The sequence below is a fragment of the Saccopteryx leptura genome, chromosome 2 (assembly GCF_036850995.1).
Source record: "Saccopteryx leptura isolate mSacLep1 chromosome 2, mSacLep1_pri_phased_curated, whole genome shotgun sequence".
NCBI lineage: Eukaryota > Metazoa > Chordata > Mammalia > Chiroptera > Emballonuridae > Saccopteryx > Saccopteryx leptura.
In genome coordinates, this window is record NC_089504.1 from 171,505,505 (window position 1) to 171,523,727 (window position 18,223).

The 18,223-nt window shown below is 38.6% G+C and overlaps 1 protein-coding gene across 11 annotated transcripts in view; it reads left to right on the forward strand.

Annotated features, from left to right (window-relative positions):
• FRY (FRY microtubule binding protein) overlaps positions 1-18,223 on the forward strand; it is a 569,880-nt gene that overhangs the window by 524,740 nt on the left and 26,917 nt on the right. For all 11 annotated transcript variants that reach the window (XM_066369318.1, XM_066369317.1, XM_066369307.1 and 8 more), the window contains 4 exons: positions 850-1,039; positions 5,721-5,870; positions 6,936-7,034; positions 9,071-9,154. In XM_066369318.1, the coding sequence (XP_066225415.1) occupies positions 850-1,039; positions 5,721-5,870; positions 6,936-7,034; positions 9,071-9,154 (523 nt within the window). The remainder of the gene's footprint in view (positions 1-849; positions 1,040-5,720; positions 5,871-6,935; positions 7,035-9,070; positions 9,155-18,223) is intronic.

The following is an 18,223-nucleotide window of genomic DNA, read 5'->3' on the forward strand; positions in this document are numbered from 1 at the left end:
GCCAGAACAAGAAGCTCTTTATAAGCTAAATACCTACCCTTTTTTGAACAAGTGGCTTCCTGCCTTGTGGCTAATGATTCCGAGACAAATGAGATAAAGTCAGAGAATACAAGTAGGAAAAAGTTTCAAGAGGAATAGAGATGTAAACACTAATGCAGCATCTCGAACAAATCACAAATAATCATGCTACAGCTTTACTTCAGGAGAAGAAACACCCCTAAAATTGCCCTTCTGGACATTACAAATGAGAATGAAGTAAAAACTTCTGGTATGGCTAGACAAAGGCGCCCTGTCCTGTCATAGTGGCCAGTATCCACTCCCAAGGACCTTATGGTAATGCCCAGAGGAGGATTTGCCTATTGTCGTTTGTTCATAATCTCTCCTTTCTTTATTCCTCTCTGCATTTCTCCTTCCTCTCCTCACTCCACTTTTCTTCTGGCCATTTATACATATGCATCCATTAAGGAAAAGTCAAAAGATTCAAAAAATTTTTGTTCTGATTTTTCACAGTGAAAATACCAAAGCTGAAAGGGCCAGAGCACAGGAAGGAATGTTACTGTTTCTGGGGAGTGGCCTGTTAGGCACAGGAGAGATGGTCACTGAAGGCCAAAATAGGTACCGAATCAGTAGAAAGGTATCAGAATTGGAAGAATCACAGAAATCCTAGAGGTGGAAATTCTATTTTCTAGAATCAGAAAGAATCTTAGACACCTTTGAATGAAGCCTAGTTCCCAGAGTAAATCTCACATGAAGGCATGGACAGAGTGGGCCCCTCATGAGGCTGACACTTAGACCACCCTGTAAGGGAAGAAGGACATCACTTCTTGACGCAGCCATCATTTCTTCCAGCTTTGGAGAAGGTGACAGGAGAGTCTCGCCCCCGCCCTCACCCTTCTTCTCGGCCATCCTTGCTGCATTTCAGCCTGCGGCCTGTGACGACACCGAGGAAGCCTGGCGTAGTCACATCAACCAGCTCATGTGCGACTCCGACGGCTCCTGTGCCGTGTACACATTTCACGTGTTCTCCTCCTTGTTTAAGGTACGGTGCTCACCTCAAGTCAGAACACACAGGCTCTCCAGAAAACCAGCTAGCTTCTCATTTAAGAAGGGAGTACTGGGTTGATACTATTTTCTCCTCTAAACATCTCTCCCTCTCCTCTGACCTCATTCTTTTTTCCATTCAATCTAAATCTACTCAACCTTCTCACAATGTTACTGTGAGACCGTTGCCCTCAAATGACTTAGGCTACCATGATGTCCTGCTTGCTCTTGACATGCTGGCTTTACTGGTGCCATGAATCCCAGCTGTGGGATTCAAGGTATCAGGACCATTGAGTGGGATCTTTCCCAAGCCTCTCCTCCATTCTCTGTCTCTGGTTTCCTCTGAGACCTCTCCTGCATCTTTTCTCTTCACTATGTGTGTTTTTTCATTTTTTGTCTTTTATGCTCCCCTATGCATGCCTTAAACATGCAAGCTGTAGCTATGGACACTATGAACATTTGCTTACTTTCCTTAGCTGCTTCTGAACAGATGAAAGGTCATCTTTTGTGTCTCCTGCATGAACCACAGCCATAGGCTACACGATGTCTTGTACAAATAGGAACCAATGTCCCTCCCCTCAGAGCGTTGCAGTACTGGATGTAGCCAGCAGGGGGAGGCTGGATTACAGCTTCTCAGACTGGCACCTGGGGGTCTTGGACACACACAGCTCTCTGTAGGCGTTTCTAGTCTCTCCTGTGGATGCCTTCAGATTCCACTTGTTAGCCTCAAACACACTTTAAAAAAAAAAACGACCCAACTACAGAGATGGCGTGAACTCAACTTCTGGTTGGTGCTTAAAAGTTTATTTTCATGCCTGTCTGTCTCTGGTCTTGCAAATTCCTATTCGTTTTCTTTGTGTCTGGCTCTGAACGTTTACTCTCCTAGTTTGCTCAAATGTTGGCAGGGTGGGAAGCAGCCAAAAAAGAAAAAAAAAAGTGACTTGTTAATAAGAAACTCAAAGGTCTTCAAGCATCATTAGCTTTAGCCCTGTGTGCTGTGTTTGAAGCAAATACTGACTCAGCCATGAAGATAAGGTTATATAGTCGAAGACTTACTGACATGGGAACATGGTTACTGTATAATGTAAGAGAAAACTTGTTTTAAAAATATATGTAGAAAACTGCTTTTTTCAATGCCTGGAAAATAGTGAAGGTGATACACTGGCATTTCATTGTAATTTTCTCAAGGTAATGAGATTATATGAGTTTTTTCTTTTTACTTTCTTTCAAGCTCATATTTTCCTATGATGGGAATGCTTTTATTGCAGTATTTTCAGAAAAGCATTTTTCTAAACTTTAATTTTAATAGTGTATAAAACAGAACTGCCACTGATACTACAAGGGAAAAAATGAAAAAGAACTATGCACTTCCAACTTTGAATGGACATGAATAATGGATGGAGAAGTGGACAGACAAGTTAGAACCCCCGAACCTCTTTTAGATGTTGAGTACTGTGCAGTGTATCAGAGAGGGGATGATGATTGGTTGGACTGAGGGATGGGCCCTCTAACCATCTTCAGGAAGAGCCACGGCAGAAGGGAAAGGCGAGAAAATAAGGGGAGAAAAGTGCAAAATGAAAAAATTGGGATCATCTGCCTTAAACCCTTGCAAATTCAGGAAGTTGTCATTTAGTTAATAATGAAAATGGACTATGTTTTTCAGCCTCAAGGCCCTTATTCTGACCCATTTTTGGAGAATTTTAGACCAACAGCACTAACAGCATGGTTTCTCACTGTCATTTGTGCTGCTCTCTCTCAAGTTCTTCACCTTACTTTTGCTGAAACGTATTAGAAGTTTAAGTGCATGAACAAGGTTTTGTCTGAGATTAACTTGGACTGGAGGGAGAGGTTGTCAGGCTTAAGACAGGAAACAATTGGCTGCTGAAAGACAAAAGTTCCAGAAACACTCTAACGTTAAACCAGACTGAAATTTAAAAACAAACCAGGAAGCTACCATTTAAGGTCAGTTTCATTGTTAAGCATTCGGGAGCAAAGTAGTTTCTTATTTAGACTGTTCTAAAGTCTATTTTTAAATAATAGTGAATGATGCATATCTAAGTTTGGCTACTTTATTAATTCTTCCTTATTATAGTTAATAGACCATAACTTTATAGTCATGCTCAATTTTATAGTCCTGAACAATACTTTTCTCTCTGCTTAGAGAGGTCATCTCTTCTTGTCTCTGGATTGTCTTCCTTATTGCATGCAAATGCCTAGTTGGATATCACTTCAGTGAGTGAGGCCCACTTTACTTGTCTCCCTTCCCTGTCCCCTGAGCAGTCAACAATATCCTTCTGTGACTCCTCTGCAGGTGGCACCCTCACTAACACACAAGACTTGCTCAGTAAACTGTAGGAAGAATGAACAGAAAGTTTAAACATACAGCTTCTGGCTTAATGCAAATAGATCAACAGATTGTCACATGAGCTGAAAGGTGGGACTGGGCCCCAGTGGGCACATTAGGTTTGGATTTTTTTTTCATCGTATTAGATCAATCCCTATGGAGTTTATCTGCAATAATAATACCAGTGTGTACCTTCCACTTTGGTTTTAAGATTCTCTTGGTTTTAAGAGAGTCCTTGGTCTTAAGAACTCTCTTTAACTATTATCAAATACCATGTTATTGAGAACAGTAGCAAAATAGGAATTCATAAAAATATGCTAGAATAGAAATAGATTTTAGACATGTAGACTATAAATCTCTTGTCATATCCTCACCATGTCTGTTGACTATTTTTCAACACTTTCCTATAAATCTGAACATCATATTTCCCTAGATGTGGGTAAATTTTGGAGGGAGAGAGAGGAGATAATTGTAAAATAATTTGGTTTTAAAAGCAAGGAAATAGTTTCGAATGACCCAGTATGGACATCTGCCAAGGGCCTTGGTCATTGTACTTACTTCCTGTCGCTCCTAAGTTAGCATATTATCACACAGTGCATCACACAATGCCACCAAATTATAGGATGTGTTCATACAGAAGTCGAGAGGATAAAACCTGCATTTATGTCCCTTAAATAATGCCTTCCTTTCTATGTGGCTCTAAAGTTCCCTGGCTGATTTAGCTTCTCAGCACAATAAATAATTACCACGACCAGCATGGGAAAGTGAAGACCTGAGTGAGGGTGATGGAAGATGAAGAAAACACAGAGACATAGATCAAGTTTGGGCCAGGTGTGAGACAGTGTGCTCTGATAGAGACACAATGACTCCAAGCCTGTTTTCAGCCTGGCGATCTCTTGGGGCTTCGAACTTGGGTCCTTTGTTATCCCAGTGCGACACTCTATCCATTGTGTCACTGTTGACCCTGCTTTTGGTGTCAATACCACAAACAGCCTTCAAGTTGTTTCAGTGACCTGCTCACTCCAGGCCGAGCAGAGCCCTTCCTCTGCTCTCAGCTGCACGTGGGCCAGACACCTTCAGACGCAGTGGCCTCTCCAAACAGTAAACCCAGATCTCACCTTATCCATAGGTAAGATGAGAAGAACTCCAGACTGTTTGGGGTCCTGAATCTCACTCCCAACTCTGCCACTCAGCTGGAGAGAGGAGCGTCTCCCAATCCTTTCTGTCCTAACATTCTGTCGGGTTTTGTGTGTATGTATATAGAAAACTAACAAACACTGGAAAAACAAATGTATTTTATGCTTTATTCCATGATTCTCTGGTATAAACAATAAATAATATTCAACATGGTTGGCATTTTCCTAGCATAACTTATAAAGAAACTATTGTTGCTTTGGGCATGTGGGAATTTTTCCATAACAGGACAGGCTGGCTTTCTTGTGGATAAGATTCTGTAAACCAAAAGGTACGACATCTCTAAAGAAAGTCAATGCCTAGGACTGGAATTATTTTTTAGTTAAGTATTTTATTCTTTTGGGTAAAGATACTATGTGTTAGATGTCTGGAGGCTAAATTCTCATTTGGGCACTGACATAGGCATAGTAAATCAGACTCTTCCTAATCACAGTTTTTCATCAGGCAACATAGGAGGAACAGTAACTTTTTGGAAGTGTTACACATTTATGGAAGGAATGTGAACACTGGAGTCAGGCTCACCCTGACTCTACCACTTACTAGTTGCAGGAGCTTAAGTGAGTGACTTCACCTCTGATGACCTCAGTTTCATCTTGCTCATGGGATTAATGAGTTGATGTAGACAGAGTTATAGGACAGAGTTAAACACTTGATCAGACATGCTCCCCAAGGAGATACTATTGTAGGTCCCAGGTAGCATTTACTCTTTCATTCTCCAGAAGCTCAAATAGCAATAGTTCAGCCTTGTCTCATGGGCTGTGACCATCGTAAACAGAAGGGAGTTTCATCCTGTGACCTTTTTCATTTCACCCACACTGGTGTAACCTGAATAACTCCTCAGTGATCTGACAGACTGGCTGGCAGGACCCGGGTGCTGATCAACACCAGCCGTCAGCACAAAGAAAAGCCACATTTACTGGAATGACTCAGAGCATCTGCATGTTGGGAAGTGACATATTAGGAAAAAACTTTGTCCATACTGCATGATTATTTTAGACAAAAACTCACTCTACTCCCATCCGTCCCTGGACACAGACAAAGAGAACCTGTGCTCATTCGATGTTTTTATCAAGGTTTTTCTTTTTAATTATCTAGTCCATTAGTTAAAAACTTTACAAATGATAACTATTTTGCCTTTCAGAATATTCAGAAAAGATTCTGCTTCCTGACCTGTGATGCGGCCAGTTACCTTGGAGACAACCTCCGGGGGATCGGATCCAAGTTTGTCAGCTCCTCCCAGATGCTCACCTCCTGTTCTGAGTGCCCCACCCTTTTTGTGGATGCTGAGACTGTGAGTGTCCCAGTCCTGCTCTGGTGGCCAGTGGTTTGTCCAGCTTCTGGTGTGGACAACAGTGGTTTGTTTAACACTTTCATTGTGAGCAGCACTGGGTTGAGATTTCACTCCCACAGGCTGGAGTTGGCACAGTAATGAGGGAACAGTGCCAGTCCACGCCCAGACAATTCAGATAATCAAGAAAAAGCTCCACCACTCTCTGATGACTCTGACTTGGACAGCTATGAATATGGGGAGCTAGCCCTCTAGAGCTGACCTAGCCTGTCCCCATGATGCCGGGTTGCCCAGACAGATGGGTCTCCAGAGGCAACATGTCCTCATTTTCCCCTCCCCAAATCTCGGCAAGATACTGACCACCCTCTGGATGGGTTCGTCCAGCCCAAACTGCAGGCAATAAATTTAAAGGATGAAAAAACAGTCCCTGGCCAACTGCTGAGTCATGACTTTATGAACATAACTCTAACCCTGCAGGACTGGCAAGCTCTTTGGGGGTAGGTTTGTACACCCCCTTGTATATCACAGAACCACTGCGTATGCTAGGTAATTACTGAGGTTTAGAAGGAATGAAGATGTGCTTTGACTGTAAATGTCTCTGAGGAGTCAGTCTTTCTAGGAACTTGATTGGTGGTTGGCTACCTTGCAGCAAGGCATAGAATCTGAGAAATCATTCTATCTTAAATGACTTAAAGTACAGATTAAACACAAAATTGGAGTGAAAGCCTATTTGGAATTTTGTCTTTACATGTTTTGGAGTATGACTGGATGAAGATACCAGCAATCATGCATTAAATGGACAACATATCTTAATGTGGGCTTCTGTAGAATACTTAACATTTACTGTATATACTGATACAGGAAAAATGGATATTTTCATAAGACATTTGGATTAGCAAGTTAATATTCAATTACAATTACAGAAAAACTACAAATTGCACAGTTTACTAAAAATGGCTACCCTTTCCCTATTCACATCACTTGTAAGTATACCTATGTTCTGTGTAGCCTTGCCTTGTCCAGATATCTCTCTGGCTGTTTTAATACAAATTATTTTCCTGTCTTTAGCTCCTTTCTTGTGGACTTCTGGACAAGCTCAAGTTCAGTGTCTTAGAACTGCAAGAATATCTGGACACCTACAACAGCAGAAAAGAGGCCACTCTCTCTGTAAGCGTTGTTTCTGTGCATCTTCATTTCATTAGAACCGAATGAACTAGCCACTGGGAGCATTTGGAAGAAGCTGGCATTAGCCTCAGAAAGGTGCTTTGGGGAGAAGACTGACTTTAACTATTCTTCTGCTAGGGATTACAATTTTAATTCAGTGGTGGTAGAACTGTTAATACTGTGGATTATGTAGAAATAATATCTACATAGAAGAGTTTTCAGTTTTCATTTTTAGCCCCCATAATTTTTCTACCAAGAAATTGGGAAAAGTATCTGCTTGAGATGTTAATTTATCAGTATTATAACTTTTCTCTGAGGTTTTAAATTGTTAATTACTTGCTTCCAGTGTTAGTCTCCCCTGAGACGGGAAGAGATGGGGCTCATCACTTTCCTCGTCTTAACCACCTTTGCACCTGTTTCTCCCTGACCACACTGCTTCTCATGGCCTCTGCTCCTGTTCTTCACTCATCTTCAATTGTAGATCGAGATCTAGATTTAGATTGTAAAATGATAGAGACAGAAATGATCCAAAACCATGTAAATAATTGTGTAAGATCTGTGAAGCACTTCTTGTAGTATTCCAGGCACTATAGAAAGATCATGGATTTTGAAGTCAGATGGACTTGGCTTCCAATCACTGCTCAGCTACATGAGGGTTAGTGACCTTGGATAATTTCCTGACCTCCTCATCTCAGATTGATCATCTACAAGACAGTGTAGATGAAGAGAACTTTTGTAAGAATATAACAATTTTAAACAGTCATAGCAGCAATCATTCCCTGAATTCTTTCTGTGCATGCAGCCACCTGGTAAGAGCTAAAGGTCTAAGATCAGTTAATGCTCTCAGCTGCCCTGGTGGTTGCTATCATTATCCTCACTAGCTAGAAGGGAAAAGAATGGTATTGAAACCACAACACAGCATTGCCTTTAAATATGAATGATATGTGGAGAAACTGCTCCGCACAATGCCTCATACATAGAAAGACATTCACTGTAAAGTTATGATTTTCTGCTTGTTGCTATTGTTAATGAATCTTTTTGTGACCTGTCCAAGGGCAAGAGTTCTGACATTCAACATTAACAGTTCCCATTGTCACCTATTTCTGTGGCTCTTTACCTGTTATGTTTTTCTTCTCAGTGATGTATTAATAAATTAATCTTTTCATTCTGGTTGGTGAACAAACCAGTCTTTAAATGGCTGTTGTGAATTTCAGTTCTTCAATGCTCTTTGTTTTCTGCCCAAAAGTTCATTTTCACATCTGATTAGTTACTGTCAGATGCTTAAGATTGGAAGATTTTCTAAACAGCCGAGCCATTATTAAAGTTGAAATGCCTACTCAACTTTATTAATTTGTCACTAAATCCCTTTCTTACAGTGAAGTAGACCTGCCCCCTCAGAAGCCCCCTCAATATGGCAGAGAGAGATGTGGCATGAGTTGCGCTGCACTGTGCAGTCACCCAGCCTGTGAGGAAGTGTGTGCCTATCACCCGGTTTTAATCCTGTGAAAGTTTTCTGACCCTTTATGAATTTGTTTTCATTTATACATAAATTAGAAATGGTATAGTGAAATTCTTCAGGGTGACATATCACAATATTGAAATTGCATTTTAAAATGAATATCACTGAACCCACCTAAACAAATATCGTAATGCCAAATAGTTCATCTTTAATCAAAATTATGATTTTTGCCTGACCTGCGGTGGCGCAGTAAATAAAGCATCAACCTAGAATGCTGAGGTCGCTGGTTCAAAACCCTGGGTTTCCCTGGTCAAGGCACATATGGGAATGGATGCTTGCTGCTCCTCCCCTTCTTCTCTCTCTCTCTCTCTCTCTCTCTTCCTCTCTACTCTTTCTCTAAAAATGAATTAATAAAAAAAATTAAAAAAATTTTTTTTAATTATGATTTTCTAAAAGTCTACAACCAATTTTATTTTACTGTGATTAGGAGCTTAATCAATTTCTCCTGACAGAATCAATGATAGCACATTCTTAGGGTGTCACTGAACTCACCTATGTCTCTGTCTCCTTCTGACAACAGTGGCTTGCCAATTGTAAAGCAACATTTGCTGGAGGATCAAGAGATGGAGTAATTACCTGTCAACCAGGGGATTCAGAAGAAAAGGTAATAAAAGTCTTTCAGAATTTATCTTTTCTGTACTCTAACATTGTGTGTTGGTTTTGATTCATCCACGAACCGCAGGACTTGAGGAAGAGGCAGAGTGAGTCATCCATACTTTCACGTGAAAGCAATAGAGGAAAGCTGAATGACGTCAGAGCGAGCATGACTGTGTATTAACGGGATTTGGGGTGGGGGAGTCTTCTTTTTGGAAAAAGTTGAGGTATAAGAATAACTTTTCTGCTGGACATTGTCTAAATATACTAATCATTTCCTAATAATTCAGTTCTTTATTCAGAATATGAAACCAACTTTATTAATTTGTTACTAAATCCCTTCGTTCCTTTAATGAAGAGTTTTTGTTGACATTTCAGCACTCTGTTTTTTAAATTTAAAAAAAATTTTAATGACAGTGTACATACAATAATATATTAGTCTTAGGTGTACAACATAGTGATGAGACATTTATATAACTATGAAGTGACCCCCCAATAAGCCTAGTACCCACCTGACACCATATACAGATATTACAGTAGTATTAACTACATATATTCCCTATGCTGTATTTTATAGCCCCATGACTATAACTGCCTCACCTTTTCACCTAACCTCCAATGCCCTTCCCATCTGGCAACCATCAATTTGTTTTCTGTATCTGTTTCATTGTGGGTTTTTTTGTTTAGTGTTTTTAGATTGCACAAATAGGTGACAGCATATGATATTTGTCTTTGTCCGTCTGACTTATTTGACTCAGCATAGTACCCTCTATATCTATCTATGTTGTCACAATGGTAAGATTTAATTTTTTATGGCTAATATTCCATTTTATGTATGTACGACAACATCTTTATTCAGCCGTCTATTGATAAACACTTAGGTTGTTTCCACATCTTGGCTATTGTAAATAATGCTTCAATGAACATAGGGGTGCATTTATCTTTTCAAATTAGTGTTATGGATTTCTTCAAATACCCAGAAGTGGTATTGCTGGATCATATCATAGCTCTACAGTGTGTCCGTAAAGTCATGGTGCACTTTTGACCAGTCACAGGAAAGCAACAAAAGACGATAGAAATGTGAAATCTGCACCAAATAAAAGGAAAACCCTCCCAGTTTCTGTAGGATGATATGGCAGCATGTGTGCATGCGCAGATGATGACGTAACACCGTGTATACAGCAGAGCAGCCTACGGCCATGCCAGTCGAGATGTGGACGGCACAGAGGAAAGTTCAGTGTGTTCTGTGGCTCGCTAAATTCAAATCCGTGACCAAAGTGCAACGTGAATATATGCATGTTTATAACGAAGCACCACCACATAGGAATAACATTACTCGGTGGGATAAGCAGCTGAAGGAAACCAGCAGTTTGGTGGAGAAACCCCGTTCTGGTAGGCCATCAGTCAGTGACGAGTCTGTAGAGGCTATACGGGATAGCAGCTACCTAAGGAGCCCTAAAAGGTCTGTGTGTGAGCCCACATCGAACTGCACTGAATAGGTATGAAACTGGGAGAGTTTTCCTTTTATTTGGTGCAGATTTCACATTTCTATCATCTTTTGTTGCTTTCCTGTGACCGATCAAAAGTGCACCATGACTTTATGGACACACTATATTCTTGATATTTTGAGGAATCTCCATACTGTTTTCCATAGTACCTGCACCAATTTACAATCCTACCAACAATACACGAGGGTTCCCTTTTTTCAATATCCTTGCCAACACTTGTTGTTTGTTGATTTATTGATGATGACAGCCTTTCTGACAGGTATGAGGTGATATCTCATTGTGGTTTTAATTTGCATTTTTCTAATTAGTGATATGGACATCTCTCTTCACGTGTCTCTTGGCTATATGACTCTCCTCTTTGGAGAAATGCCTATTCAAGTCCTCTGCCCATTTTTTAATGTTTGTTTTCTCTTTTGGTGTTATGTTGTATGAGTTCCTTATAGATTTTGGATATTGACCCTTTATTAGATATATCATTGACAAATATCTTCATCCATTCCATAGGTTGTCTTTTTGTTTTGTTAATGGTTTCCTTCACTGTAAAAATCTCTATTTTTATGTCATCCCATTTGTTTAATTTTCTTCTTGTTTCATTGCTTCAAAATGCACATATATATATTGTGTGTGTGTGTGTGTGTGTGTGTGTGTGTAAAACTAAGAGCAATGTCAGAGAGTTTACTGCCAGTGTTTTTCTCTCATAGGTTTAGGGTTTGGGGTCTTACATTTACATTAAGTCTTTTATCCTCATTGAGTTTATTCTTGGATATGGTGTGAGAAGGCAATCTAGTTTCATTTTTTTGCATGTGTCTCTCCAATTTTCCCTACACTGTTTATTGAAGAGACTGTCTTTACCCCACTGCATATTCTTGCCTCTTTGGCACAGTTTAATTAACTGTATAGGTGTGGGTTTACTTCTTGGCTCTCAATCCTGTTCCACTGATCTATGCTTTCTTTTATGCCAGTACCATGCTTTTTTTTTCTTTTTAACATAGCCATGTAGTAGATATCAGGTAGTGTAATACCTCTTTGTTCTTCTCAAGATTGCTTTGGTTATTCAGGATCTTTTGTGGTTTCGTTTAAATTTTTGGAATATTTGTTTTAGTTCTGTGAAAAATGCCATTCGTATTTTGCTAGGGATTGCACTAAATCTATAGACTTCTCTGAGTAGTATGGGCATTTCAACAATGTTAATTCTTGCTATCTGTGAGCATGATATATGCTTCCATTTATATGTATATTTTTAAATTTCTTTCTTCAATGTCTTATAATTTTCTGAGGATAAGTCTTTTACCTCCTTGATTAAATTTATTCCTAGGTATTTTATTTACTAGCTGCAATTATAAGTGAGGTTGTTTCTTAATTTCTCTTTCTAATATTTTATTATTCTATATACAGATTTAACTGATTTCTGAATATTAATTGTGTTTTCTTTTACATTACTGAATTAACTTATTAGTTATAATAGGTTTTTAGTGGAATCTTTAGGGATTTCTATATTTAGTGTCATGATATCTGCAAATGATGATGGTTTTACTTCTTTCTTTCCAATGTGAATGCCTTTTATTTCTTCTTCTTGTCTGATTGCTATGGTTAAGACTTCTAATACTATATTAAATGAAAGTAGTGAAAGTAGACATCCTTGTTTTGTTCATGATCTTAAAGATAAAGCTTTTAGCTTTTCCTCATTGAGTATGATGCTACCTGTGGCTTTGTTATATTATGCCCTTTGTTAGGTTGAGGTATAATTCCCCTTGTTCCCACTTTGCTAAGATTTTTTAACATAAATGGGTGCTGGATTTTGTCAAATGCTTTTTATGCATCTATTGATATGATTATGTGATTTTTATCCTTCATTCTGTTTATGTAGTATATCATGTTAACTAATTTGCAAATATTGATACAAACTTGCATCCTGGGAATAAATCCCACCCGATCATGATGTATGATCTTTATAATGTGCTGTTAAATTGGTTTTGCTAATATTTTATTGAGGATTTTTGCATCTATGCTTATCATGGATGTTGGCCTTTAATTTTCTTTTTGTATAGTGTCTTTGAGTTTGGTATTGGTGTAGTAGTGGCCCTGTAAAATGTGATGGGAAGCCCTCCACCCTCTTCAACTTTTTTGAATAGTTTAAGAAGGATAAATATTATCTTTGAATGTTTGTTAAAATTCATCTGTGAAGCCGTCTGGGCTGGTCCAGGGCTTTTGTTTGTTATGAGTGTTTTGATTACTAACTCAATTTTGTTAGCAATTATCAGTCTGTTCATAATTTCTGTTTCTTCCTGAGTAAGCCTTAGAAGAGTGTATGTTTCTAAAAATTTTTCTGTTTCTTCCAAGTTGTCCAATTTGTTGACAAATTTTTCATAATATTTCCTTAGAATCCTTTCTATTTCTGTGATATCAGTTGTCAGTTCTCTTTCATTTCTGATTTTATTTATTTGGGCCATCTCTCTTTTGTTTCTTGATAAGACTGGCTAAAGGTTTATCCATTTTGTTTATCTTTTCAAAGAACCAACTATTGGTTTCCTGATCTTTTCTTTTTTTTTTTCTTACTCTATTTCATTGAATTACCTTCCAATCTTAATTATTTCCTCATTTCTTTTACTTTGGTTTGTTTTTCTACTTCCTTTAGGTGGAAAGCTACAGTGTTTGAGATTTTTTTCTTGTTTCTTTTTTTTTTTTTTTTTGTATTTTTCTGAAGCTGGAAACAGGGAGAGACAGACAGACTCCCGTATGCACCCGACCGGGATCCACCCGGCACGCCCACCAGGGGGCGATGCTCTGCTCACCAGGGGGCGATGCTCTGCCCCTCCGGGGCGTCGCTTTGTCGCAACCAGAGCCACTCTAGCACCTGGGGCAGAGGCCAAGGAGCCATCCCCAGCACCCAGGCCATCTTTTGCTCCAATGGAGCCTCGGCTGCGGGAGGGGAAGAGAGAGACAGAGAGGAAGGAGAGGGGGAGGGGTGGAGAAGCAGATGGGCACCTCTCCTGTGTGCCCTGGCCGGGAATCGAACCCGGGACTTCCGCACGCCAGGCCGACGCTCTACCACTGAGCCAACCGGCCAGGGCCTTCAGTGGCTATTTTTATTTTTTATTGAATTTATTGTGGTGACATTAATAAAATTATATAGGTTTCATGTGTACAGTTTTATAACACATCATCTGTATATTGCATTCTGTTCACCACTCCAAGTCAAGTCTTCTTCCATCACCATTTATCCCCCCTTGTCCCTCTTCTACCTCCCGGACTCCTCTTCTCTCTTATAATCATCATACCATTGTCCCTGTCTATGAGTTTTTTTCCTTTGCTTAATCCCTTCACCTTGATAGGCATGTGCTTATTGACATTTTGTTCATTGTCTTTGGTTGTCTTTGCTGTTCTTTTCTGTGCCTTTCTTCTTCTCTTATTCTTTACTTTTGAATTGCTAGTTTTCTTTAGTGTTTTGTTTGGGTTTCTTTCTATTGATTTTTTTGTATAAATTGTGTAGGATTTTTGTTTGTGACTACCATGAGGTTCATGTGTGTGTGTGTGTGTGTGTGTGTGTGTGTGTGTGTGTATCCATCTATCTCAACTTTTTAAGTGGTTAGAATTACTGTGTTTATTATATATTTGCCTTTACCAGAGAGGTGGTTTTTTTTTTCCATACTGTATATTTCTGGTTATGGTGTTTTCTATTCTGCATAAAAAAGACCCTTATGATACTTCTTGTGAATCCAACTTAGTGGGGGTGAGCTCCTTTAGTTTTTGCTTGACCTAGAAACCCTTTTATCTCGTCTTGAGTTCTGAATGATAACCTCACTGGGTAAATTATTCCAGATTGTAGGTCCCTTTCTTTCAGCTCTTTAAAGTTGTCCTGCTACTCCCATCTGGCCTCTAGAGTTGCTGCTGAGAACTCAGCTGATAGCCTTATGGGGATTCCTTTGTATAAAACTCATGTTTCTCTTGCTTCCTTTAAGATGGTCTCTTTATCCTAACTTCTGCCATTTTAATTACAATACACCTTGGTGTGGGCCTCTTTGGGTTCATCTTGTTTGGAACTCTCTGTGCTTCCTGGGCATCTGTTTCCTTTCCCAGATTAGGAAAGTTTTCAGTCATCACTCCTTCCAATATACTTTCTGCTCTTTTCTCCCTTGTCAACTTATGTCATTCCTATAATGCAAATGTTAGAGCATTTGACTCTTATTCTACCTTCATTTAAAATTTGTTTTAATTTAGCTGTTGTTATTGAGTGATATTTACTACTCTGTCCACAGGTTGCTAATCCATTCTTCTGTATTAACCTGCTGTTGATTCCTCCTAACGTATTTTTTATTTCAGTTAATGTATCTTTTGCTTCTCCTCTATTGTATTTTCTAACTCTTTGTTGAAGTCCTCTCTGAGCTCCCCTTTTCTACTGTCAAGTTTTTGAGCATCCTTATGATTGTTTCTTTGAATTCTTTCTCAGGCAAATTACTCTCTTTCTTCTGTCTCCTTATTTGGGTTGACTTTCTGTGTTTATTCCTGTGAGTTAGATGAAATAACTGTCTCTCTCAATGTTGAAAAAGTGGCCTCTGTGAAGACTGTGTATTGGCTGGTTCTTGTAAGCTGTTTGTATTCTGGATGGGCACATGTCATGTCTGTCTAGAAGTAGTGGGTTCTCAGAGGGGCAGCCTGGTGCGTATACATATGCAGTAGTTCCCTGTTGTTCTGGCTGCCTGTGGCCAGAATGGGGTTGGGGCAGGCAGCCTGTGTGTGTGTACTTCCTTGACCTTCTCATGTGGGCGGGGCTGCCAGTATGTGCTCACAGAAGCACTACACCAGCTTTTCACTGGATAGTGCAGCCCATGTGTGCATGCAGCAGTGGCTCCTGTCTCCAGACTAGACAGCCGTGCATTTTGCAGTGATTACTACCTGATAACTTAATAGATATATTACTCAGGGTGAAGAACTCGGTTCTGGATTCTCCAGGAAACAGCCTCAGCCCCACAAGTAGTTTTACATAGTTCACCTCCCAGTTATGCAGACCTGGCCCTGGGAGAGTGGGGATGTTTCCACTTCACTTGTTATACGTGATTTTAGTTGACACACTCATCACTCAACAGATATTCCTGAGTACTTAATGAACATGTGATTCTTTGGACTCAAATATAATAACTGACATTTAGCCTTACTATACATTTCATCTTATATTCGAACAATGATTCCAATTTAAAAGGTTCTCTTGAACACTGATATTCTATTATATATCATTTTATTACTATATAATCAATCCATAAATGAGAAGCCTGTAGCCTCTGTTCTTTTTTAACTTGAACAACAAGTTAAATTGAGCAAGATGAGATATTTCTCCAGTTAAACCATAATCCATTAAAAATCATCCTTTGGGTATAATCAGTCACTCTTTATAAGGAATCCCCTTTCCATTATTGACTACAGAAATGTATACTAAAGTCAATGTCTTCTTAAAAATAGTAATTCCTCAGGCTGTGTAATCTGTATCATAGGCTTACAGATATTTATCTTTCAAAACTTTGAAAGATATTTATGGCCAAGGTCTAAAAAAGTACCCATCAAACATAATACAGTGGTCATCAATGTGTCAGACCCATGTGATATTAATAAAGGTGGATATATGTTGTTCATACTTGCTTGGGGGATTAGCTGCACATACGTATTACTGAGTAGGGACACTTCAATAATTGGCTAGATTAAAATTGAGATAACTAGTGAATTTTAGAGACCAATATGATAAAAATAATAATAGCTAATACAGTACACTGTGGCTTATCTTCTGCCAATGTTACTGTTAATACATAAAAATTAGATTATTCTGGACTTTTAAGCTCCCCTGTCTATGATTACTTTTTAACATCCTGCTTTCTTGACCTTTCTTTCTCATTGTGAGAAAACATACCTCTAAATCTAATTTATAGATCAAGCCATATCAGGAGTGCAGGAACAAGGCTTGAAGAAAATCCTTTATACCAAAGCAGTGACATTCCTGTGACATCTCAGAAGAATCTTGAGTCACATAGCTACGTATACAATAAAGACTTCTAAAGGGGTTATTTTTAAAACCTAGATATAAGAAAACATTAGCATGGGGGTTGGGGACTTTTAACATCTTCCATAAAATGTCCCCTAGCAAGGCATTTTTCACTACCTTTTTGGAGCTCTAAATTAAAACTAGGTTCTAGAGTCTGGCCTACGAAAAGGATGGTGAGATAATAAATATCAAAGCAGCTTGGACTCACTTACCTAAAAAGGAGAGGATATGGGCATTGAATGCTGGTGTGTGTCAAGTTGGCCATCTCCCAAAAAAGAGAGTTTTGTGGCCTGAGAAATGAGTAGGAGGAATTCATTGACAGTGAAGTTCCTTAGCACCAACCTGGAATCAAAAAGTCTCATTTGCCTTTTATTGAACAGAGATGTTGCTTTACCTGAGGTGATGATCTTCTTGCATTATAATCTCATTTGTGAAAACAGTAAAAAGACACAATCTTCTTCACACAAGAGCATGCCATTTACTTAGCCTTTGCTTCACTCCACCCTTCTCACAAGTAAATTCCATGGTAGAAGCAGTTACGTGCCTAAGTGCATTCGTTTTGATCAAATTTTACATTTTCTAAAATGTTTTCATGGTCAAAATTCTTTATATATATGGACTTAAAACTCTGGCCCTGTACTTCTTTCTGGACTGACATTGTATGTCAGTATATAAGATTTGGTTATAAAAATATTAGGCAGAAAGTTTTCTCCAAAAATAGTAAATACCTCGGGTTGTATAATTATATCACAAGATTAAAAGTCTTTATTTCTCAAAGTTTGAAGGATATTCATATCCATAGCCCAAGAAACTACTCAATAAACATAAAACATAATAAAAATAATAGTCATCAATATGCCAAACCCATGTAACAGGTGAAGGAAGAAGAGACCCTTGGAAGACAGGGGTTGTGGTAGGCATTGGTAGTGGTAATGCTTTATGTTTGGAGATAGTAATAAATAATTTGATGATTTTATTTTTTGTGCATTTTATCTGATGTTAAGTACAATATGTTAAACTAATAACCCAAAGAAATTTTTGGAAAGAACATTAAGATAAGAGTTTTATGTTGTTAAGAATTGGAAACTGGGTTAGATAGGTCCTCAAATATTTTGAAAACCAGACCAGATATATTGACCGATAATTAAGACTGGCCAAATTGAATTCTTAAAAATACTGTGTCAGGTTATAGTTATCTATTTCACATACCCAGACTTTCCTTAATTCTGTGGTTATGATATGATGACTCCAAAAACTGCTAGCCATGGCTGAACATGGCCCAGTTCAAGTTTATAGTATTCTAGACCAACCATCAGTTGTATAGTACTGGCAAAAAAATTATAAAAAATAAAATGCAAGAAAATCACTTGTCATATCTCACACTTATTCAGGGAGTATACAGACAATGTTTATTTAACATAATATATTAAAATATAATATTATAATATAAGTGACAATATCTAGCAGTACTATAAAATATTCTCAATATGGAAGGCAATCTGACTAAAGAAAATTCCACTTACATATATTTTATGTTAATTGT